This window comes from Phaseolus vulgaris, chromosome 2 (assembly GCF_051622355.1).
Source record: "Phaseolus vulgaris cultivar YP4 chromosome 2, ASM5162235v1, whole genome shotgun sequence".
Lineage (NCBI taxonomy): Eukaryota > Viridiplantae > Streptophyta > Magnoliopsida > Fabales > Fabaceae > Phaseolus > Phaseolus vulgaris.
The window spans coordinates 1,062,477-1,087,203 of NC_143499.1; the positions used below are offsets into that span (position 1 = coordinate 1,062,477).

General features: G+C 32.4%; 2 protein-coding genes across 3 annotated transcripts; both read left to right on the forward strand.

Annotated features, from left to right (window-relative positions):
- Positions 1-14,537: 14,537 nt before the first annotated feature.
- On the forward strand, positions 14,538-18,656 carry HSL2 (HAESA-like 2). Its single transcript, XM_068611103.2, has 2 exons — positions 14,538-17,735; positions 18,072-18,656. Exons 1-2 carry the CDS (start codon positions 15,176-15,178, stop codon positions 18,434-18,436), a joined length of 2,925 nt encoding a protein of 974 aa, XP_068467204.1. The 5' UTR covers positions 14,538-15,175; the 3' UTR covers positions 18,437-18,656.
- A 2,536-nt stretch (positions 18,657-21,192) lies between these two features.
- On the forward strand, positions 21,193-23,630 carry LOC137810005 (tubulin alpha-4 chain). Of its 2 annotated transcripts, none has more exons than XM_068611104.2 (4): positions 21,193-21,552; positions 21,901-22,135; positions 22,245-22,615; positions 22,704-23,630. In XM_068611104.2, the coding sequence occupies exons 1-4, from the start codon at positions 21,460-21,462 to the stop codon at positions 23,358-23,360; spliced, it is 1,356 nt and encodes a 451-aa protein (XP_068467205.1). In that variant the 5' UTR covers positions 21,193-21,459; the 3' UTR covers positions 23,361-23,630. The 2 variants fall into 2 exon arrangements, with proteins under 2 accessions (XP_068467205.1, XP_068467206.1); XM_068611105.2 differs by having other exon boundaries at positions 21,349-21,552; positions 21,812-22,135.
- Positions 23,631-24,727: the final 1,097 nt, after the last annotated feature.

Genomic DNA, 24,727 nt, shown 5'->3' on the forward strand with positions numbered 1-24,727 from the left:
AAATCAATTTTTGGTTTCTAAATTAGTTTATATTATTATTAAATAGTTTCTAAATGGGTATCTAATTAGCAACCAAAGTTTTTCTTACCAAATTTAGAATCTAAATAATTGGTATTTAAAACCTTGGTTGCTAATTATATAACAATTTAAAAACTATTTAATAATAATATAAACTAATTTAGAAACCATTTTTTTTAGTTTCTAAAATGGTCTCTAATTTAGTTATTATTGCAACTAATTATTTTGGTATCTAAAAATTGGTTTGTATTTGATGATTTTCTTGTAGTGTTCATCAATACTTTTTATTTATGTATTTTTTCACAATCAAATAGTTAAAAGTAAATTTCTTGATAATAAAATAATTAAAAAATAAAAAATATTTATAATTTAATTTTATATTTTTTATTATTATTTATGAAATTAAAATTGATTGCAAAACTAAATATTATTTAAATATAAATTTGCAATGTAATTTATTTAAATTTATTTTTTAAAAAGACTAGTTTTATTATACTAACATTTTATTATATGATTTTATTCTGATTGTATTTTAACATTAAAATTTTACTTTAGTTTATATGTTGAAGAATTATTTTTAAAAGATATTAGTGAATATGCATAGCTAATAAAAAACATAAAAGAAGAATAGATTATTTTTTTTAGGAGGTGTATTTGTTTAGAAGAGTGGATATGAGAAAGAGGAAAATGATAGAAATAAGGAGAAACTTTTGTATTAAGGAAAATAAAATAAAAAGTGAAAAAGAATATAAAGTTGGTGAGTGAAATTGATAAAAAAAATAAAAATAATTGTACAATTTTATCCTCATGATCAAAATTACTTTAAAATAATATAAAATGAGAGTTTGTGAATAATTTTATTGATGATATATAAAAAATAATTATTTATTTGATAATTTGTAAGATTATTGTTCTTATATTTAGAATGAACCATAATAAATTATTACACATTAATTACATTTGGTTGAAGTATTATTCTCATTACAATTCCTGAACTTAACTACAAAAAATAAGAATTATCTAATATGATTTTTATTTTTTATTTTTTAATATGCATGTAAAAATGCAAAATATTTTTTTATAAATGAAATAAAATTTAAATAAAAATAATTATAATATAATTTTTTTGACTAAACTATCTTTGATATTATAAATTATTTCTCATTAAATATTATTTTATAGTATTATTATAGTTATTTTATAATTTTATTAATTTTTAAATTTATTATTACGTTATTAATATTTTAAATTTTATTATCATTATTATTTATAAGCATTTATTTTTATAAAAAAATTAATTTAATTATTTTGAATCATAATATTAATTTTGAAAGCTTGAATTCCATAGTCTTATTCTTAGAAGACATTTCAAAGTATTAACGTAATCGATTAATCAATTAGTCTATGTTATATATAAAATATAAGATAATTTATTATATTATATTTATAACGATAATTGATTATGGGAATATTGTTTTTCTTTTTACTTCATGCGTATTTCAATTATTAATTTTTATTTAAATTTTTTATGAAACCACCACATACAAATAATATTTTTTTGGGCACTAGTAGTTTTACTGTGGGAACTAAGGTAATTTTGTCTTTTAACACTGTGATACCTTTGTAAGAAACATGGTACCTTCCTTTTTCCATAATTTAGGGCTTTCATTTTTCTGTAATTAAGTTCATTCAATCTCTGATACCATTCTCACTTTTCCATTGTACATTAATAATTGGGAACCAATCTGAATCCTTACAATGCATCTCATAGAACAGATCCCCCAATTTAAGTTGTTTAGGCTGTTCCCACTGCCCTACGCCGTTTGATATAATAATATTTATTGAATGGTTTGGATCCATGTTTGTAATCTTCAGATACTGATAAAAGATTAAATATTCTTTAATTAAAACACCTAAAAATATGCCTTTTATAATTTTTAATATATTGTTATATGATTTTCAATAAAAAAATCATTATGTAATCAGTGTCATAGCAAGATCCTAAAATAAACATGTTCAGTGTATTTGGGGGAGAGTAACGTGTTGAGAAATTCGAACCCTATAAAATTCACAGATGAAGGAAGACAACTAATTATCTATGGATGTTCTTGGGTTTTGGTTCACTTCATTTAATTTTCTCATTCACATTTGAAAATAAATTAATCCTCCAAAATGCCTTCTTCATTCTAATCAAGGAAAAAAATTAATTTAATAATAAACAGGTTTTAATCGAGAAATTTCCCCTTTTAAAAATCATATGATTGATACCATAAAAATCAAAGAAGTCATTAAAAATAGAAATTTAAATTAAGTAAAATGTATTTCAAGAATATTTTATTGAATGATGTGAAATTATTAAATTGTATTTATACTTTGAATTACTTACTATACATGTTTTTTTTAATCTTTTTTTACTTTGTGTTCAATTCTTAAGAGAGTTTATTTTCATTCAGTTGTGAATTTTGTTTAACGTTTTTTCCTGCACTTCCATACATTTTTTTTTCTATTCTTCTGTATTTTCTGTGAAAAAATTGTTTTATCTTTTTTGAATTGTAAAATTTAGAAGATGTTGTTTAGATTTATAAATACTTTTCAAATTCTTTTAAAATAGATTGTATTCTGAATTATAGAATTTAATATATTTACAGATCATACAAATAGAAAATAAAAAAACAAACACCTTTATCTGAAGGATAGTTTTGAAATTAAAATAATTACAGACATGAAGAATAAACTGTGGAGGTGTAGGAAGAAAACACTATTTTGTTGTATTTAATGTTATGGTGTGAAGGCCTGTATCGTAGCCCAACATTATTGTTCTCTGAATCCGTAACCTACTTCTTCATGCACCTCTATACTTTTTTGTGCCGCCCCGTAAATTTTTGTATTCTAAAAATGTTTTTTTATAAAAATGTTAAAGTGTAGTTTATATTTTGGATTATACAATTCAGAAGTATTTTTCTAGATTCGTAATTAACTTCTGATTTATGTAATCCAATTTTTTTTTTTTAGATTCGTGATTAACTTTCAAATTACATAATACCATTTTTTTAAAAATATATTTTGAATTACATAATTCAGAAACTATTTTCATATTCGAGATTAGTTTCTAGATTATGAAATCTAAAATATTTTTTTTTAAATTACTTTTGGATTGGGTAAATCAGGAGAACAATTCTTTCAAATAATTTAATCCAGAATATAAAGAATATAAAGAATGTGAGATTTTAAAAGTTAATTTATTTTTTTTACAAAACAAAATATTTTCAAATCTAGTATGGGTGTTCTCATGGAGGTAGGAAGAAGCAGCCGAGTCCGTATAATAAAATCGTAAGGCCCAAGTCTGCTTTCCTAAGTTGTAGACACACTTTTTTAACATTCATCAAATGGCCTCTAACTTGGTGTTCGTCTGGACTCTATGTTTTGAAGTGGCAAAAATTTTAGATTCTATTTACTCGTGTTTTTATTTCTTGTTCTTATTATGAATTTTTTACTTACAATTTTATTCCTTTTCCGTTTTAGAATATGTACACATACTATTTCAATCTTGATATTTTTAATTTAATTATTTAATTCATATTGTATACTCTAATGTGTATTTCTCTTATATAGGATGAGAGTCATATAATTTCATATCTTATCCATTGAAGCAGAATTTGTGTGAAGCTGAATTTTTAACAAGCAAGCCACGTTCTCAACTAATGTGCAATTGTCCCCATTATATCGCCTGAACCAAAAAGAAGGAAAAGTTTTTACTTACTCAAAATCAACTTTCTTTTCATGGTACCCTCTGTTACGGGAACTTGAATATACAGAATCAACTTTCCCCAACTTGTGAAACCAACCCCAAGCGAAAATAGTTCACAAAATTCGTCATTGAGAAAATATGTTGGGAATACATGCGATTTCTGCGAATCGTAATTCACAAATTTTGCCAAGTAGAACCGTGGCGAAATCCATTTACATTATCATAAGTATGTTAGAAGGATAAAACAAAGTTGTTTTTTAATGTACCAGGAATTCATGCCTATTAGATTTAATAGTTGTATTTATTCTGTATAGAGCTAGGTTGCTATAAATTTTCTTTTTACCCCAATATTTAAGCATAGCTTTGTAATTTCTTTTATCCATTGAGGAATACATGTTTTGTTGTTTCTCTCTTTTTGCTTCCATTTCTTCTATTTTTACATTGATAATATCAATATGGTATCAAAATTTATCTTAATAAGATTTGTTGGATCTATTATTATTAAACTCTTACTGAACTGTCTACAAATATCTAATCTCACACCTGAGATGTCAATGCCTTAGAAAGAGAGGATCGAATTACACAAGGGATATAACTCATCTTACAAGTTGATTATATGAGGATAAATTAAGCTTAAATTCACTTCTAAATAAGAGAATTCAAGTAGAATTAGTTGGTGTAAACAAATTCAAATGTAATTCAAAATGTAAAGAATTGGGTCACAATCAAATATCCACAATTTTAATTAGATGTTTAGCATTGACTTTTCTCTTAGTTTTTATATTTAGTTTTCAATTACTCTATTTTTGGTATCCGATCATTGTTCATCTTGTATGGAATGATAATCCAAATTCGTTATTTCAATTAGTATATATCTTCAATTTGGTGAAATATTAACACTATCATTTTATTACATAGTTATAAATAGATATTCACACATGTCCATTAATTCTTAATTATAAGTAAGAATTTATAAATAAGTAAGATCATCAATTTATAAGCATAAAGATCTAGAAGCCCATTAATTTAAGATTTTGAGTTGAGAAATATTGTATTTACCTTTTATATAAATCTTTTATTAATAAGATAACTTTAATTTATAGATTTTTTTTCTTGGGCAAATATTTCAGTAACTTGTTTTTGAGAGAACTTTTCTAAACATCAATTTAGTTTGATTGAACTAAGATAGTTTAAAATTAAATTTTTAAATAATTCCTAATGACTCCTCTTGTTCAGTCAAAGAAAATGGTGGTTCCCACTTCTTAAGACCGCACGTGCCAAAACTTTGTTAATTGATTGTTCCATTCAATGATTTTAATAATATTTGCAGTTCCACAAACACAAAGGCACAAAATACAAGAGTATAATGTAAGGTGTTTTTTCCCCTCATTTTGGCTGAATTAGGAATCTCCACCACACTCCAGTAAACACGGTGAGCGTCAGAAGTTGTCTAAGTTCGTGTTAGTAAATGCAAATCCCATTTTCAGTCGCATTCACACGGCACATTCAATGACCACGTTTGTTAAACCAAACAAATTTTTATAAAGTTCCTCTAAACCAAGGAGAGAAATTTTCAATTTTTTTTTTCTTTCTTATGAAAGATTAATGTTCATACTACATTAGTTTATTTATATTCGAATATTTTTATACCTAACAAGTTGGAAGGGGGATTTGAAATGAGCTCTCTATAAATAAGAAATGAATTAACTTAAAAGGGGGATTTGAAAAACAAAAGTAAATTAACCTTAAAAAAACATAAAAGGATTGTTAAAGATCAATTTTTTCCTTGTGGATTTTAGAACTGATGTCAAGTGTTTTACAAGTTTTATCCTTGTTTGGAGGTTTACAATATGATTTTGAAGTTTTTAAAAAAATATTTATCATAAGTATATATTCAAAAACTAAAATTAAAAATTACTACTAATTAATTAATGACCAATTAAATTTTAAATCATTAATAATAAAGAATAATTTTTAATGAAAGGTATTGACTACATTTTGGTTAAATGATTTTTCTGACAAGATAGATAAAATAATTTTTATCTAATGAAGGGTAAAGAGTTTATATCCATGGAAACAATTAGACCTAATTTAGGATTGTGGTATATTTATAAGAGAAATCTCTTAAGATTTTTAGGTTAATGCACTAAGGATTGGAAAAGAGTTTAGTTTCTTCGTATATGAAAAAAAACTTGAAGTATCGGTTAGATATGATTACTAGTTTGGTCACTTGAGGACTAACAAATGATAAGGGAGGACTAACAAATGATAAGGGTGTATGATCTCGTAGAGATGAGGTCGGTCGGAATCTGGGTAGGTTTCGAGTGGTCTTCCTTTAAGCTGTAATGATTCAACTTCCAAAGAATGAGATAGGGGGTTTCACCTGTAGAAGATATTTCGACGTTCAAGTCAGTAAAAACATACAATATAGTGAGTATAATATAAAATATGAGTTGGAATTACTTCCTATTTGTTGTGTGTATTATGACTTGTTTTCTTTCCCTTATATAGGATTTTGCTCTCATCCTTCTCCTTATATCTGGTCTTATTATTGACTTAATTCAGTAATAAATTTGGTCTCATCCTATTTAAGGTTGACTATCCGGAATCCCTTGATTTACGCTGATACGACATTAATGTCCTTAAATATGAATATTGGTATGCGACCTTTTCATATGCAATATTGGGATCGACCCATGATGCTACGACCCCCTAGCCTCAAGCATAAACCAATGAGGCTAAAAGCCAAGTTTACTCTGACGATCTACAATCAACCTACATGTCTCTTAACATCGGGTTCAACCCATAACGCTACAACCCCCTAGCCTCATGCATAAGTCAATGAAGCTAAAAACCAAGTTTACTCTGACGATCTACAATCAACTTACATATCTCTTAACACCGGGCTCAACCCATAACACTACAACCCCCTAGCCTCAAGCATAAGCCAATGAAGCTAAAAGTTGCTTTTATTATGCTAATTTTTTGAATATATACATCATTGATATACAAATTTTGAACATACTTATGATAAAAATATTTTCTTTGAGGAGCTCATAATTATCCTGCTCGTCTTCCAAATGTACATATAAATTTCTACAAAATTTGAAATGACTCATACAAAAAACTCATGGATAATATGTTTTTTACAAAGTATTTGTACCTTTATTTGTAGGTTGAGGTCTTGTTCAACTCCATGGAAGGTTAAAACCCTTAGATGGTGAGTGTGTTTGAAATAACTCAAGCTGTAAAACACAAACCAACCAACCCTCATATTACAAACAATAATTAAAACTTAACTATAATAGAAACGTAGATTCACCACATTCCATGTCCTTGGTATAACCTCCTATCAAATAATTTAGAAACAACTAAATAAAAACTCTCCAACGGAATGATCATTGTAAGAGAAACTGTTCAAAAACATAAATAGTCTATATATTTTGTAACTGCTATTTGTTCGTATACAAGAAACCATTTTTAATTCCTGAATTTTGACATTTTTAACTTAATAAACTTTCTATCAAATGGATTTTCAAAATTTATGAGATTCATTATTTTTTGTTGGTCAAAATATATTTAATAATGCAACAACATAATCCATCACCAGGACAAAATCTTATGACTCATAGTGCAAACGTGCCAACCCATTCTTTTAAATTTGGTATGTAAAATAAAGTGAATAAATAGTGTATGCACTCTTAATCAAGATAAATAAATATAAAAATTAAAAGAAATAAACTTGACAGAAAATTGAACTTCCATCATTATTTTTCCCTCTTTCACTTACTTCTATACTCTTTCTTTAATAAGAACAACATTGTAATATAGTGATTTTTTATAACAAAATATGACATGATCTTTAAAAACTATAGAAGAAAAAGGTCTGGATGAATGGGTAAGTTATATTAATAAATAAGCAAAACATTTTTTATTTTTATTTTTTTTTAAATCTGTTATAAAATCAAATAATATTAAAAAAAATCATAATACTTTGTATAAGTTTTCTAATGTATATATAATAACATAAAAGATAATTTTATAGTAAAAAAAAATTCACCTTAATAATAATAAAAACATATTTAAATACTTGTAAACATCCGGATAAACTTTCAGGGTGATAATACTATTTTTTTTTCACTTTTCATAAATTTTAAAAACTTAAATTCGCCGTGTACAGATTATATTATTATAAACTATTAAGTGAATATATAAAATTTAGAAAAAATCATAAACACCATACATTATTAACATAACATTTCTTCTAGTTTTCCATAAACATCTCTTGAATGTTTTAACCAAATAAAACCCAAAACGGGACAAATTCAACCAATAGAAAATTAAATCCATTTAAAAACAGTAAAAAACTTCTTAAAGTCTAGAAATGTATTATAAACACCATTAACAAAAATTTCAAAAAAATTTCCAAAATTGTTTTTACCTAATTCTTACCAAATATATTTTAAAATAATTCATTTGTAGTCGTATAAATTCATGCTTCTAATTGAAAAAAAAGTATGGCCGTATTTATTTCTTCATTTATAATAGAATTTTAAGAATTTATATATTAAATTACAATAATAATTTTCGAATTTATTAACATGCCATCAAATTAAAGTTTTTCTTTTTAATTTCTTTAATTATTTAATTAATACTTAAATTGTTTTAATCAACATAAGTAAAATAGAATACTTATAAATCAACATCAAAATAATATTTCATTAACTAATTCTTAATATTTTAAAATAGGAAATAAACAAAACATTAATAACATAAAGTCATAACAATGAATTCAGACACCGAATCACATAAACATGATTTCCTGTATAGAAACATACATTTCTTAACATATTCTCATACCAATAGGACACAATATTTTAGAATATTTTAGAATTAGATAAAAGATAGGTTCTTTGGTATACTAACATTTATAAAAAGTTAACTTCATTACTCATAAAAACACCTTATTATATTTTATGATGACACAAAGAGGCAATATTTCTAATTTATAAAATAAAAATAATAACTTATTATAGAGTGATATAAGTACATTCATCCATTTTAATTTATTTGATACATACTAAACTATGCATATTACAAATTTAATTCAATTTTACTTTATTTATTATGATATTTCTTTTGAGTTTTAATTATCTTTTATCTAGAAAAATTTCGGATAAATTTATGTAACATATCATGAACACCAAATCAATGAATAATATATATGACGTTCAAGGTATACCAATGTGACAATTTTACTCCATTCATCTATTCACACATGTTTTTCCATTATGATTTGATTGTTGAGTTCAAGGTGGTCAATCATAATGAAAATAATAACAAAATAGAAATTAATATACTCATTAAAAATTAAAAGCAAGGCTGGTGTACCTGGCACAGTGGCTGCAAATTGTATCAACTTTGGTAGGACAGTCCATTATGGGTGGTGTGTTGCCTTGTGGAATAAGAAAATTTTTACATATATATTACGGAGGTAGGAAAAGTTTTACTATCCCCACGATAGACTCCAAATATTATCGCCGAGATGAGGTCGGTCGGAATCCGGGTAGGTTTCGAGTGGTTCAACTTCCAAGGAATGAGGGAGATCCACCTGTAGAAAATACTCCGACGTTTAAGTTAGTAAGACCATAAAATATAGCGAGTATGGTATAAAATATGAGTTGGAATTACTTCCAGTTTGTTGTGTGTATTGTGACTTGTTTTCTTTTTCTTATATAGGATAGTGATCTCCTCCTTCTCTTTCTTCCTTCTCTTTGTATTTGTTTTTATTATTGACTTAATTCAGTAATAAATATTGTTTCCTCCAATTTAAGGTTGATTATCCAAGATCCCTTGATTTATGCTGATTCAACATTAATGTCAATAAATATGAATATCGGTAGGCGACCTCTTCATATACGATATCAGATTCGACCCATGCTATACTGTGGATAATAAGTTATGAGCATTAGACTTGATCGGGCAAGACAAAGAATTAAGCTATGCTTCATGATTGTGTTCCGTTTTAATCACGTCGTATGCAGTGCTCTAACCTAAAGCCAAGCATGACAAGAAGGCTTTGGAAAGAGAAGTTGTATGGTTTTTGAATGTTAAGTGTAGTGATAATGGTACAAATCTAAATAGTAAAAAAATGAAGGATGGGTTTGAAACGATTTTTGTCGCACAAAACCGGCCAAGAACTGCTTAAAAAATCAGTCAGCATCCGCACTCTCTCATACACACACATGTGATGGTTAAGGATATGGCGAACACTAGAACATTAATCCGCCAATACAATCAAAAGATAATGTAATTAATAATTAATATGGTAATATGCGAAAGAGAAAAGGAGAGTTTTGTGTCTTACGAAAAAAAAAGGGGACAAAGCGTAAGCCGAAAAAGGCCCGTCACCGGCCGAAAAACGCATTTGCTTTGCCGCACGAACAAGACAAAACACACTTCTCTTCCCTTCTCTTCTCTTCTCTTATATACCATTCTCTTCCTATCCTATCCCATGCTTCTTTTCCTTCTCTCTCACAGACAACAATAATGAAGAGAAGAACAAAACTACTGCACACTTCCTTTTCTTTCTCTCCCTCAACACACAACCCACACCAACAACATAAGATAACATTTTCACCTTCTCATGCTGCGCCAACAAGACCTGAGCTTCTAACGTTTCTCCGCAATTTCGAATCCTCAGGATTGCAATGTAACTTTGCTCTTCCCACCTTTCTCTTTTGTTAATTTTCCACAGAAAAAAAAGGCAGACAGAATGGAGCCAGGCAGTGATAGTTTTAGATTTATGGTTCCCTTTTATAGCAGAAAAAGTTAATAAATTTGGTCCAAATTTCTTTTCTCCTGCTTTTGTTCTTCTGAAGAGGAGGGGAAGCACATAGAAAAGGTCAACTTTTTTCACTTGGGTTAGGTCGTGTATCATCATTATCTATAAGGATATCTGATATTCTGATTACTTATGCTCATTTTCTGGGCACAGCAATTATTCATACTGTGCCTGTGATTTCTTCATAACCATCCTTCTTCTTCGGTTAACTTTCATTCATAATGGATTCAAGCTATTTTCTTCTTTTCTGCACTTTCGGTTCTGTCATTAATTATTTGTCAAGAAAATAGCTACTGATTATCATTTATCTGTCGGAGGAGGAATCCGGTGCAATGAATCAATTATTCCTATGAAATTTCATCCACCCATATTTTTAGGTTCAGATAGTATTTGTGTTTTTAATCAGAATGATTCTAAATCTTCTTTTATTTTTCTATTAATCCACTAAGTATTAAATATGTTTGGTAGCACTTAATTTTTTCATAAGGAAATATATTGAAGATTTGTATTGTGGCTTGTGTCTGCTTCTATAAGGATTACAAAGAAATATATATGGCAGGGCTGATAAACTTTTCTTCGTGTTAATATCCTAGCTATCCCCTCTTCATTTTCTCTTTTGGTGAAACAGTTTTCAAGCTCTGCTGTTACTTCAGGAACTTCTTCAATCAAAGTTCCTAATGGATTTAAAATTTGTTAAAGATGTGAATTGTACTCGCAATAACTTGGAACATGAATTGGGCACTTAAAACTTAAGTTTCACCTGGAAAACATGTAATGTTATACTACTTTACTCATTTAGCAGAAACTGAAATTTAAAGTCCCGATTTGCTATAAAACTATGAAGCTTGAACAGACTTTTTTAGTTCAATTAATTTAATTTATAGCTTGATTAACTTTTATTTATGAAACTAATATTTTTAAAGTATTTTTAACTTACCAATTAATTATATATATATATTATTGTGTTAAAAGATACTAAGATAAAAGCAAGGGGGAAAATAATAATTGAACATACAAATGGTATAATAATGACAACTCTTTTAAGTGAATTTGAGATTTTACTTAATGCGGAGTTAACAATTAAACTCTTAATCGCATGTTCAAAGAATAAAACCATTTATCATGTTATATATACTAATTGATTAGTTGATATAATTAATTACTTAACATTTTGATAATTACAATAATGCACACTTAAAGTATTTTCAGTTTTAAAATTTTGAGTTTGTTTATTTAATTGAATTTAAAGATAAAATCAATTTTATTTATTTATTTATTAAAACAAAGGAACATTATTGAAGCTGAATTTGTAACAACTCATATAGTTTAAAGTGTTCGTATACAAGAGAATGCTAATAATATATTTTTGTCGAACATACCTTTTATTATTGGTTAAAATTGATCAACAATAATACTCTTTAATAAATCTAGTTTTCTATTCATAAGTTTATTTATAATTTTTAATAAATAAATTTTAGTTAAAACTGGTGCTACTTGCTAGCACTCATTCTTGAAATCAACCAATGCCTCAAATAAACACAAACCTCAATGTATGTGGTAAATTTATCAAAGCAAATCATGCTTAGGCTTCCCTCATGTTGCAGAGAATGACACTAATTAACCATTATTTTTTTAATTTTATTGTCGCTAATCATAAAAGTTAATTACTCCAATCTTACGTTTTTATATTCTGGTTAGAAATAATAATAATAATAATAATAACTCATTCTTTGGGTTGGGGTAATTCATAATGGTGGGTGAGACATTCATAGCATCTTCAATGTTCACTTTGAAATGTTCAGCATTCCTTCATCTCAAATATCTTATGTATATCTTGAATAATGAGCGTATATCATCATAACAAATATGAATGAAGTGAGTAATACTAGTGGTATACCAAACGCGGTTTTCTTTATGCTTTATTTTATTTTCAAACCTCAAAATAATTTTCCTGTGGTGTTACAGTACAGTCAAAAGGTGCGGCATTTCCCTCTTTTTGCTTATTATCCATACATAAACAAGTTATTCACATGTTTTACCAGGCCTTTTTTTTAACCTACTCCGATATTCAATTTGGGTTATAAAAAGCATCAAAATTAGTGAACCCAGACTGAAACCCTAGTCAGAAATCAGAAAACATTTTCAGAGAATATTGTTTGAAACGAATATTTAAGATTTTGGTATTTATTCGATTGAACACAGGTCATTACAGGTCAACATGTGTAGCATTTGTTTCAACGTCGAAACATGACATACACAACACAGCTGTAGAAAAGTTCAAGTGCTAAAAGCCATTTCCATTTAGAGGTTAATTAAGGAACCTAATCCAATGACTAAGTGACAATAATATTCCCAATATTCGTTAACCAAGTCAAAAAAGTTATACCATAAACAGAAGATTATAGTATTTCTTCTCTTGTCGCTTATATGTGTGATTCTATATAGATGTGGCAACAGGGAATCTGATAGCGAATGTCTCTAATTATAAACCAGAAGGCTGAAGTAGGTCAACTAATTTCTTGTTTCAATTACAAGTTGTTTTATTATAGGAAATGTAACATTAGATATGCCATATGCTTGGTAGTGCCTCACTCCCAAAGCCAGTAAGAAGTCCATGACATTATGATAAATGGGCATGATTCTACCGCTTCATGACGCGTAAATAGAGGTATCTTTTTTTTGTATTTCAATGACCAAATGATGTTTTATCACGACTCACAACTAATTCTTTTGCCAACTTGCAAAGGTCACTATCACCCTATGAAGATTAATAGGGAATTGCACTGACAAGGTGACAATATATTCAGCAGTACAACTGCAGAGTCAGCAAATGCATTTATTATACGGTTCATTATTTGTGATGCTGTATTTGCTGCCAAAGGGTCCATCACGAGAGAGCTGGTTAAGTTCTCATGGCATGCTTGTAGTAATTTCTTGGCTAACAACGAGTAAACCGTGGCACATTTTGTTTGGATGAGACTCCACTAATTGTTTGCGTCATTAGTCACTACTCTTAAAGCATAAAATAGTGGTATAATTCGAACTATTGATGAAGTTGAATTGGAAGAAGTGAGCTTCATTAACTACTAGTATTTCTTTATTTACAGTGACTATCGGGAACAACATTGCAAGGGGGAGGAGGTGGGAGACAACTCCTGTCTTGTACCAAATAGCTGATTCTTCACGGCGACGCAGAGCCAGGAGCTACACATTCTTCCCAAACATTAACTTCTGTATTTTAAAAATTCTATTTTCAAATCCGTAATACAACTTATGCGTAGTGTTATTGTCATTTTCCCATCTCAGCTGTGGGGTTTTACTATTTCTCACTCCCATGACTGTGCTACTGTACCTACCTACGTACCAAATTATCAAGCATTTCTATTTTTAATTAATTGTGCGCATGTGAGGGAACGGTTAGTGTTTTATTTCGTAACATTTTGGTAGCTTCTAGCCTTTTTAATGTGACTCAGAACATACATCAGGTTCGATGAACTATTGATACCTTCACAGTTCACACTGTGATATCTTTATGAGTAAATAAATAGTTTATATCCTAGCACTGTGAATGGTTTCTTACATAGACTAAAACTGTTCATATGTTATTAAAATCTGAGTATTTAAATAAATATGATTTTTTTAAAAGATAAAATGGGAATCGACGGTGTAACAAAATAAATCGGAATGAATTATTAGTTAGTTTATTGTTTTCTTTGATCGATCACTTTCTTCTGTGCACCTAATTCACCCCAATGAGGTGGATGTGTATAATTTTATTCCTGTTTCACATACATTCGATTCTTTCCAAAATACTAGTAGTTCTTACAGTAGAATATAGGTGTTGGGTGGAACAAATTCAGTTTGTGAATTTTGGAATGTCTGAGTTATTGGACCAGAAACTCTTATAATTCGTATGGTGCCCTTTTAGTTGCAATATTCCTGCAGAAGAAAGAGGAAAGAGAATTGGTGTCAAATTCAAATGATGTGATGATCCACACACCAAAGTATCCAAAGTCTTACTGTGCAGCTTTCTTTGATAATACCAGGAACCTACAACAGTATCATTTATCTGGCTGGTGTCAAAGTGTCATCCACCAGAAAGCGATCCCAAAAGTGATTCTTCTTTGTGGAAGTATGCCTCTGTCCATTGGCAGTGTCCCATGCTCTCCGCTTCAGGTTCGGCACGCACAGTAAAAGTAGTTCCTTTTTGCCACTTCTCTCAACTTTGAAAATACGCCAACGCGAATCACGTCTCTGATACATAAACGTTCCTTTTCCACTCCACAATCAACTTCACCTTTCCATCTCATAATCCTAAAAGATGAGACCCTTTTAAATCGTTTAACAAAGAGAACCGCGTGAGCTCCCACCAGTCATGTCCGCTTTCCACTTATCACCATTTGCACGCGTGCATGAAGAAGAGGAGGAGCTATCACGAGGGGAGGAGCCGGTGTGAGACTCGTACCAAAGAACAAGGTCCTTAGGTTCCATCAGAAGTTAAGCATTCTCATTTGGTCAGAGCAAATTAAACTCTTCCTTGCTTCGCTCTCTTTAAATTGTTCAACATGCCTCAGCCATTGTTTCTGTTTTTACTTTTATGTACATTGTGCTCAAGTGGTTTATCCCAAACGCTTTCCCTCCAAAGAGAGTCTCGAATTCTACTTCGGGTTAAGAACACCCAGCTTGAAGACAAAAACAAAAGTCTCCAAAACTGGGTACCAAACACAGACCACAACCCCTGCAACTGGACCGGCATTACCTGCGACGCACAAAACCATTCACTTGTCTCCATTGACCTCTCCGAAACTGGAATCTACGGCGAGTTCCCCTTCGGTTTTTGTCACATTCACACCCTCCAAAACCTTTCTCTCGCATCCAATTTTCTCTCCAACTCTGTCTCCCCCAACTCCCTGCTCCTCTGTTCCCACCTTCGTCTCTTGAACCTCTCCGACAATTTCTTCGTTGGAAACCTGCCGGAATTCCCACCGGAGTTCACCGAACTAAGAGTATTAGACCTTTCGACAAACAACTTCACTGGCGACATTCCGGGGAGTTTTGGACAAATTCCACGTCTGAGAGTGCTTGTTTTATTCGGGAACCTTCTGAGCGGAACGATCCCTCCCTCTTTGGGCAGCCTCAGAGAGTTAACTCGTTTGGAATTAGCTTATAACCCCTTCAAACCAGGACCGTTACCTCCCCAACTAGGAAATCTCTCTAGTCTCGAAACACTGTTTCTCGCTGGTGCTAACCTCGTAGGGGAAATTCCACCCACTATCGGGAACCTCACCTCGCTCAAAAACTTGGATTTATCTCAAAACTGTTTGTCTGGTAACATCCCTAACAGCATTTCAGGTCTGAAAAACGTTGAACAAATTGAACTATTTGAAAACCAGCTTTCCGGTGAATTACCCCAAGGTTTAGGAAACCTCAGTAGTTTAATTCTCTTGGATACCTCTCAGAACGCTCTCACAGGAAAACTACCACACGCAATCGCTTCTTTGCGTCTCTATTCTCTCAACCTGAATGACAACCTTCTCGGGGGGGAAATTCCTGAAAGTTTAGCTTCAAACCCCAACCTGCATCAGCTGAAACTCTTCAACAACAGCTTCACCGGGAAACTCCCACAAGATCTGGGACAAAACTCCGACATACAGGAATTCGATGTCTCAACGAATGACTTCGTGGGAGAGTTGCCAAAGTACCTCTGCAAGAGAAACAAGCTCGAGCGTCTCATAACGTTCGGGAATCGCTTCTCCGGAACGCTCCCTGAGCAATACGGGGAGTGTGGTTCACTTCAGTACGTCAGAATCCAGAACAACCAGTTATCAGGTGAGGTGCCACCAACGTTTTGGGCCCTTACTGGGCTTCAGTTTCTTGAAATGTCCAACAACAGGTTTCAAGGTTCTGTCTCTGCTTCCATCTCTACGGCACTCATCAAACTCATTTTGTCTGCTAACGCTTTTTCTGGCAATTTCCCAACGCCAATCTGCCAACTCCCTCACCTTCTGGAGATTGACGTCAGCAAGAACCGCTTCACCGGTGAAGTTCCCACGTGCGTAACTGGGTTGAAAAAGTTACAGAAACTTAAGATGCAAGAGAACATGTTCACCGGCGACATACCCAGTAAAGTGGCCCTCTGGACTGATATGACAGAGTTGAATCTGTCGTTTAACCGATTCTCCGGTTCAATCCCGCGGGAACTTGGCAGTTTACAGGGTTTGACATACCTTGATCTCGCCGGCAATTCTTTAACGGGGGAGATTCCGGTGGAGTTGACGAACCTGAGACTAAACCAGTTCAACGTATCTGATAACAATCTTTACGGGGAGGTACCTTCAGGTTTCAACCAGCAAATGTATTTGTCCAGTCTAGGGGGAAACCCGGGTCTGTGCAGCGCCGTTATCAAAACCCTGCCTCCTTGTTCGAAACGCCGGCCGTTTTCTCTGCTTGCGATTGTCGTTTTAGTTGCCTGCGTTTCGCTCCTTGTGGGATCCATGTTGTGGTTCCTGAAGAGCAAGACGCGCGGTAAATCCAAGCGCTCGTATATGTCAACCGCGTTTCAGAGAGTGGGGTTCAATGAAGAAGACATTGTTTCGAACTTAACCCAGGAGAACGTGATTGGGGCAGGGAGTTCGGGTCGGGTCTATAGGGTGAGGCTGAAGACGGGACAGACGGTGGCAGTGAAGAAGCTGTTCGGCGGTGCACATAAGCCGGACACTGAATTGGTGTTCAGGGCAGAGATTGAGACGTTGGGTAGGATTCGGCATGCGAATATTGTGAAACTGTTGTTTAGTTGCAGTGGTGATGAGTTTAGGGTATTGGTGTATGAGTACATGGAGAACGGGAGCTTAGGGGATGTGTTGCATGGTGAGGAAAGGTGTGGGCAGTTGGAGTGGTCTAGAAGGTTCGCAATCGCGGTGGGTGCGGCTCAGGGGCTGGCTTATTTGCACCATGATTGTGTGCCGCCAATTGTTCACAGGGACGTCAAGAGTAATAACATTTTGCTGGACCATGAGTTTGTGCCAAGAGTCGCAGACTTTGGCCTCGCCAAGACATTGCAGCATCAGACAATCCAGAATGCTGATATGTCTAGGGTTGCGGGATCCTATGGATATATTGCTCCAGGTCAGTTTTTTAAGAACACCGTTTACAATTATGTTGGGAGGGAATTTGCCAACATGATCATCAACAAAGACATAGGCTACTTGAAGTTATTTTATTATTTAACGTAAAATCAAACATTTGATGATGATTTACCTTAAATTAAAAGATCGCTGATACTTTAATATGATTTTGGCTTATCTAGTTAGAATCTTAACATGCATGGAGACGATTGAAATTGGTTTGAATGTGAGCAGAGGTCATCCAATGTTTAGGCAACTATAAATATTGGTAGGACACTTTCATGGTTTTGGAAAACTTAATTGGTAATATGTCCTCTACCTATCTGATTTTTTGCAGAGTACGCTTATACAATGAAAGTGACCGAGAAGAGTGATGTGTATAGTTTTGGGGTTGTGCTGATGGAATTGATCACCGGGAAGAGGCCAAATGACTGTTCATTCGGTGAGAACAAGGATATAGTAAAATGGATCACTGAGATTGTTTTATCAGCATCTCCTGTAAGAGGAAGTCGCAACATGGGAGGAGGTAAATATTATACTATGACCAAGATTGTGGACCCAAGACTGAACCCAACCTCTTGCGACTATGAAGAGGTTAAGAAGGTTTTAAATGTGGCCCTACTCTGCACCTCAGCATTTCCGATTAATAGACCCTCCATGAGAAAGGTTGTTGAATTGCTCAAGGACCACAAACTGCCATGATGTCTGTCCACAAAAGGACCCAAATTTTGCATTGGAGTGTCAGTTGGCACCACATGAAAGCGACTCATGTCTCTGTATGCTGGAAATCTTACATAGGACGAACTTTTGAGCAGATTCATTGTTAAGGATTTAATGGCTATAGGAGTAAGTGTTTAGTTACTCATTGCATGTAAATGTAAATCTCTTTTTTTTTTATGAAATGCAAATATTGTTGGATGTATGATGGCTCGTGAATCCTTTCTTTGATCAAAGTAAAAGTGTGTAGTGAATTGGAAAGTCAAGTCACAACCATAATGTCCTATTAAGAAATGCCTTCCTGCACTCTTTATACCGTATCTTTGGCACATACTCTTCTTACAAATAAACTTCCTTCTTCATTTGTTATCCATCTTCATTTTCACAATAAATATTTCCATTTTTTGTCACATTTTTAAATTAATAAAACACTATAAGTTTATTGACAATCTAAAGTAGTTAGTTTTCGTTATTTTCTTTTGTCTCTGTTTTCATTTCACTTAAAATAAGTTTTTTTGTTATATAATTTTTAATCCTTTAATCGTTTTTAAGTTCACTTAGATATCCTTAAGGTACTTTTACTTTTTATCATAACTTTGATTAAATTTTGATTTCAGTTTTTTTTTTCTGTGTGTTCATTCAACATTTATATTGTATTTAATGAAACACAAACTTTAATTTCATATGATGAAATGGGTACATATTTAATCATTTCTATTTTATTTATTGTTACATAAGAATGTTCCTTCTTCTTTGTTTTTGAGTGTTCAAGCGTCTAACCCTTTCCATTACTAAGTTATCTTTGTTCTCTTTAGTTGTTCGTTTTACTTTATTTGAAATTTTTGTCGTTCAGTGTATAATTTTTTATTATATTTTGACTTTTTAATATCTAACAAGTTGAACAAATTCTTTAAATATTTGTTTTTCAATATTTACAAAAGTAATTTCATTACTGTTATTTGTTCTCTTTAGTTGTTAGTTTTGCTTTATTCGAAATTTTTGTCTTTCACTGTTAACTTTTTTTATTATATTTTGACTTTTTAATATCTAAGAAGTTCCACAAATTCCTTAAATATTTGTTTTTCAATATTTACAAAAGTAATAGATACTTTAATGTTGTAACTCTTATGAAATTTTCATTATATATAATTATTTTACTTTATTATTTAGTTACTGGACATTTATACATTGTTTTTTATATTATTACTAATATTTATGTAACTAATTTTTTGTATTTGACACAGAATAAAAAAGGTTTATCCTGATCATATTCAATGTCTCATAATATAATGTTTTATTTGTTATAAAAAAAGGTTAATTAATATTTAAGACAATACATAAGTTGTAACTATGTGCATTATCCAACATAGATGAAAATGAAACACAAAATTTGTATTTAGTATATATGAATACAAAATACAAAAATAAGTAATAAAATTTTACTTAAAAAAATACTAGTACAGTAAAATCCACATCCATCTCATTATATCATCCTTGCCTCCTCCATCTCACGAGTAAATTTTAGTACAATAGTGTTAAATTTTCGTAAACAAAATATTTCTTATGAAAATAAACTTAATCCAGATATTCTTAACACAGTTTTGTATATTTATATTATAAATATAAATTATATTATAAAACTCACACCCACCTAACACAAGTAACACGATTGATTCCAACGTCCTAATAATACTAAGTTGTCACATTGGTAGAAATATGCCATGGTCTAAAGACAAACTTTTTTGAGATTGAAAGAATAAGTTTTACTATAACTAACTTATACATTAATTAATTATAGAAACTTTCTCACATAAATTTTATAAATATTTGTTTTTAACTTGCATAAAATGTTAATTTTAATTTTAAGATGTTTGTCTCTTCTCCAATAGAAAATTTGTAAAAGAAGCAAGTTTTGGCAATTAAGATTGATGTTTGAATATTTATTGAAGATAAGTACTAGACAGTATACAGTGGAGAGTTGAAGTAGCTCTTTGTTGGAGTGTTGACAGTATGTTTTGGTTTTTAGGGTGAAACCTAAAGAAAGCCCGAACTTTCTTCTTCATCTTTCCCTCACGAAGGCTTGGTTTTCAAGTAAGGGTGATTCCAATACAAAAAGCTGCACTTGCTGAGACCTGAAAGCAAGTGGGTATTGACAGAGAAGACCCCTCTCAGAAGCACTTCTCAAAAATATGGAGAATGGTTTTGTTAGACGGTTGAAGCACATTGTCACAGCCTCACAGTTTCATAGGTTTGATCAAGTTGGACAATTTGGATGGAAAATTAAGAACTCAAACCCATCCAATAGCTCAGAAAAAAAATAAGAAAAGAAACTCTTTTCCATTTCACAACCTTGTAAGCGTACTAATTCTATGTGCTACATAAAGTTTTGGCATTTTGGTTCATTTTTCTGTGATTTGTGTTGATAATTAAATACATTTTAATTAGAGTTTTGATTAAATTGAAAAAACAAAATAGCAGCTGTATTTGTCCATCTTGTATTATATAAACACAAAAACATGATTGGATTTAAAATTTGACTTTGTTAGAATGAGCGTTATGGGTTAGAACCCATTGAAATGGTATAACCCGAGAAAGTGAGTCTTAATTTGGAAAGAAGTATGTGTATACCTTGCGTTGCATAGAAGGTATCCACGTGGAGGGTGATGAGTCACAGAGCTTTTGAACAGGAAGAAGGAGGGTAAAATAGGACAAGAATAAAGTTTGAGTTCATGTTCCCCAGAGGGTGGCATAAAAAGAAACGAACTTAACCGTGGTTAAGGTTTAAACCTCCACTTACCCACTGTTTTTGGCTCTTGAGTTCAATAAAGTTGCAGGCATCCACACCTATAAAAGAAAGAAAGAAAGAACCAGAAAAACGGGACATTCTAGCACAAACTACAGGGAGTGGCGTCTTCATAAACGCTAACCTCTGCATTATTCTCTTTCTTCTTCTTCTTCTTCTTCTTCTTCTTCTTCTTCTTCTTCCTTCCATTTTCATCTCTGAGATAATGAGAGAGTGCATTTCCATCCACATTGGCCAGGCTGGCATTCAGGTCGGAAATGCGTGCTGGGAGCTCTATTGCCTCGAGCATGGCATTCAGGTAATCCAACTGCTTTTTTTTTCCTGCCCTTCCTCATAAAATCAAGATCCGTTTCGGATATTACCAATCCAACAACTCATTATATAACGTTACACTTTTTTCGTTTTTTTAGTTCATTTATAACTCGAATTCCTTGTTTATTGACAATTGCGTGTGGATCCGCTTTGATCTATAACCTTCTGCCATGCACGATCAATAGCAATACCTGAGTAATCATCTTCGATTAAAAAAAATTGAAATCTACGCGCGTTTATTGTAGCCTTTGTTGAGTGTGCTATATGCGAAGAAGTTATTGGTTGGAATGGATGGATTTTGAGCGTTGTTGTGTGGTGTGGTGTGGTGTTTTAGGCTGATGGGCAGATGCCGAGCGATAAGACGGTAGGTGGAGGTGACGATGCTTTCAACACCTTCTTCAGCGAGACTGGTGCAGGAAAGCACGTGCCTCGTGCAGTTTTTGTAGATCTTGAGCCCACTGTCATTGATGAAGTTAGGACCGGCGCATACCGCCAATTGTTCCATCCTGAGCAGCTCATCAGTGGAAAGGAGGATGCAGCAAACAACTTCGCTCGTGGCCACTACACCAGTACTGTTTCTTTCCCCTTTTCTCACGAATTTCACAAACTGTGCTGTGCATTCTCTTTCATTTTGTAATGACTAATAACATATTTTTCTTACGGTGATCTTTTAATCAGTTGGGAAAGAGATAGTTGATCTTTGCTTGGACCGTGTCAGAAAGCTTGCGGACAACTGCACTGGTCTCCAGGGTTTTCTGGTTTTCAATGCTGTGGGTGGTGGCACTGGTTCTGGTCTTGGTTCCCTTCTCTTGGAAAGACTTTCGGTGGATTACGGCAAGAAATCCAAGCTGGGTTTCACTGTCTATCCTTCTCCACAAGTTTCAACTTCTGTGGTTGAGCCTTACAACAGTGTCCTTTCCACTCATTCCCTTTTGGAGCACACCGATGTTGCTGTGCTGCTTGACAATGAAGCCATTTATGATATTTGTAGGCGTTCCCTTGACATTGAGAGACCCACATACACTAACCTTAACCGCTTAGTTTCTCAGGTTTGTGTTTGTTTAACACATTTCAATTGAAGTAAAAATTCCGCTCTATCATTTTATAACATCATGATCATGTTCTGACCTTTTTCAGGTGATATCATCACTGACTGCATCTCTGAGATTTGATGGTGCCCTGAATGTGGATGTTACTGAGTTTCAGACTAACCTGGTACCATATCCCAGGATTCACTTCATGCTTTCATCCTACGCTCCGGTGATTTCAGCGGAGAAAGCATACCATGAGCAGCTTTCAGTTGCAGAGATCACAAATAGCGCGTTTGAGCCGTCCTCTATGATGGCCAAGTGCGACCCTCGACACGGCAAGTACATGGCCTGTTGTCTGATGTACAGAGGTGATGTGGTCCCTAAAGATGTGAATGCAGCTGTAGCTACTATTAAGACCAAGCGCACTATCCAATTTGTTGAGTGGTGTCCCACTGGGTTCAAGTGCGGCATCAATTATCAGCCTCCAACTGTTGTTCCAGGGGGAGATCTTGCCAAGGTGCAGAGGGCAGTGTGCATGATCTCTAACTCCACTAGTGTTGCTGAGGTTTTCTCACGCATTGATCACAAATTTGACCTTATGTATGCAAAAAGAGCGTTTGTGCACTGGTATGTTGGTGAGGGCATGGAAGAGGGTGAGTTCTCCGAGGCTCGTGAAGATCTGGCTGCCCTTGAGAAGGATTATGAGGAGGTCGGTGCAGAGCCTGGGGAAGGCGAAGAAGGCGAGGAAGAGGATGAGTATTGATTAGGAAGTTTGTATGTCAGTCTGTTACTTTTTATTTATGGTTGTTTTTTGTACTTTCCTTGTCTTTGCTTTCTAAGTTGCTTACTCTGGTCCAGCACAAAATAACTTCAATGATGTGATCGTGGCTCTGTTAGAACTGAAAGGTTTATGGGCACCAGTTGATCGTGCACTATTTACCAATATATTTAGTTTGTTGTTATGTTTGGATGTCACTTCCATTCCTTTCTTTATCGAGATTTGCTAGTAAATTGAGTTATAATGTCACCCTTACACCGTGTTTGTTTCCAGTCGTTTACATCCGATAGTCTTCACTGTATACGTGATGTATATGCCATTTCAAAGTGATCTACTAATTTATTCCATTCTCCTTATTATTTTGCTGAAGTCGGTTACCTTCTACCATGAACTCTGCGCACATCCGTGAAAATTTCTTAAGGAAAGGTCTTGCATGCATGTAGGGAGATTCCTAACTTGTTTAAGTCACCCCTGCAGTGTGGTTGGAGCATTATTGCGGTGTTAAATAGGGTGAAGAAGGTGTTGTGCTTGTGGTGAGGTTCTTCATCAACTGCAGTGACAATTGTGAAACAAAAACAGTGTAGGTACTCCCTCTGTGGATGGTTCTGAGAGTTTTGTGTGTGTATAAAAAAAATATGGAAGATGTTTTTTATATGTTATGTGGGATCTCTAACATATGAGACTATATATTTTAGGTGGTCCGATAGCGGGTGACACAATAGGCTCGGTTCTAATACTATATTAAAGAATGGACTTTAGGTTTAACTCAACCCCATGAAACCGGCTCATAGAATTGAGGTTTGCACCCACTTATATACAATGAAAAACTTTAATCTCTAGTCGATGTGGGATCTCCAACATCATGGCTTTTTCACCATTTTGGTGCATTTTTTTTAATATTTAAAGTTGCCAACATCAATTAATTTTTTTTCTCAATTTGTCATGTTATTACATGTATTTTGTGATTTTTTAATTTTGGTTTTCATTTCTATTTTTTGGATAAGCAATTTTTTGTTCTCATTTTGTGTTCTTTATTATTATTTTGGTTTACAATTTTTTTGAATCAGCATATTTTGGTTATAATCTGGTTTTTAATTTTTATTTTGGTTTTCATTTTTTTATGAGATTTTTTGGTTTAGGGTTCTTATTTTATGGTTTTTTATTTTGGTTCTTACATCGCACGTTTATCGGTGTTGTTTTGTTACAACTTTATTCACTCTTTATTTTGGTTCTCATATACGTTTTTTTTAGAAATTGTGTATTTTGGTTTTGTAGGGGTTTGTTATTGAAGTATTTGTGATTAGCTGTGGTGGTGTGGTTAACTGGTGGTGGGGTGCGGTTAGCTTGTGGTG

Excerpts from the sequence above, each read along its gene's own strand:
- HSL2 (XM_068611103.2), top strand. The coding sequence starts at position 15,176 with ATGCCTCAGCCATTGTTTCTGTTTTTACTTTTATGTACATTGTGCTCA. Across the intron at positions 17,736-18,071 it reads CTATGGATATATTGCTCCAG|AGTACGCTTATACAATGAAA; the intron begins GTCAGTTTTTTA and ends GATTTTTTGCAG.
- LOC137810005 (XM_068611104.2), top strand. The coding sequence starts at position 21,460 with ATGAGAGAGTGCATTTCCATCCACATTGGCCAGGCTGGCATTCAGGTC. Across the intron at positions 22,136-22,244 it reads CGCTCGTGGCCACTACACCA|TTGGGAAAGAGATAGTTGAT; the intron begins GTACTGTTTCTT and ends TCTTTTAATCAG. Across the intron at positions 22,616-22,703 it reads TTAACCGCTTAGTTTCTCAG|GTGATATCATCACTGACTGC; the intron begins GTTTGTGTTTGT and ends GACCTTTTTCAG.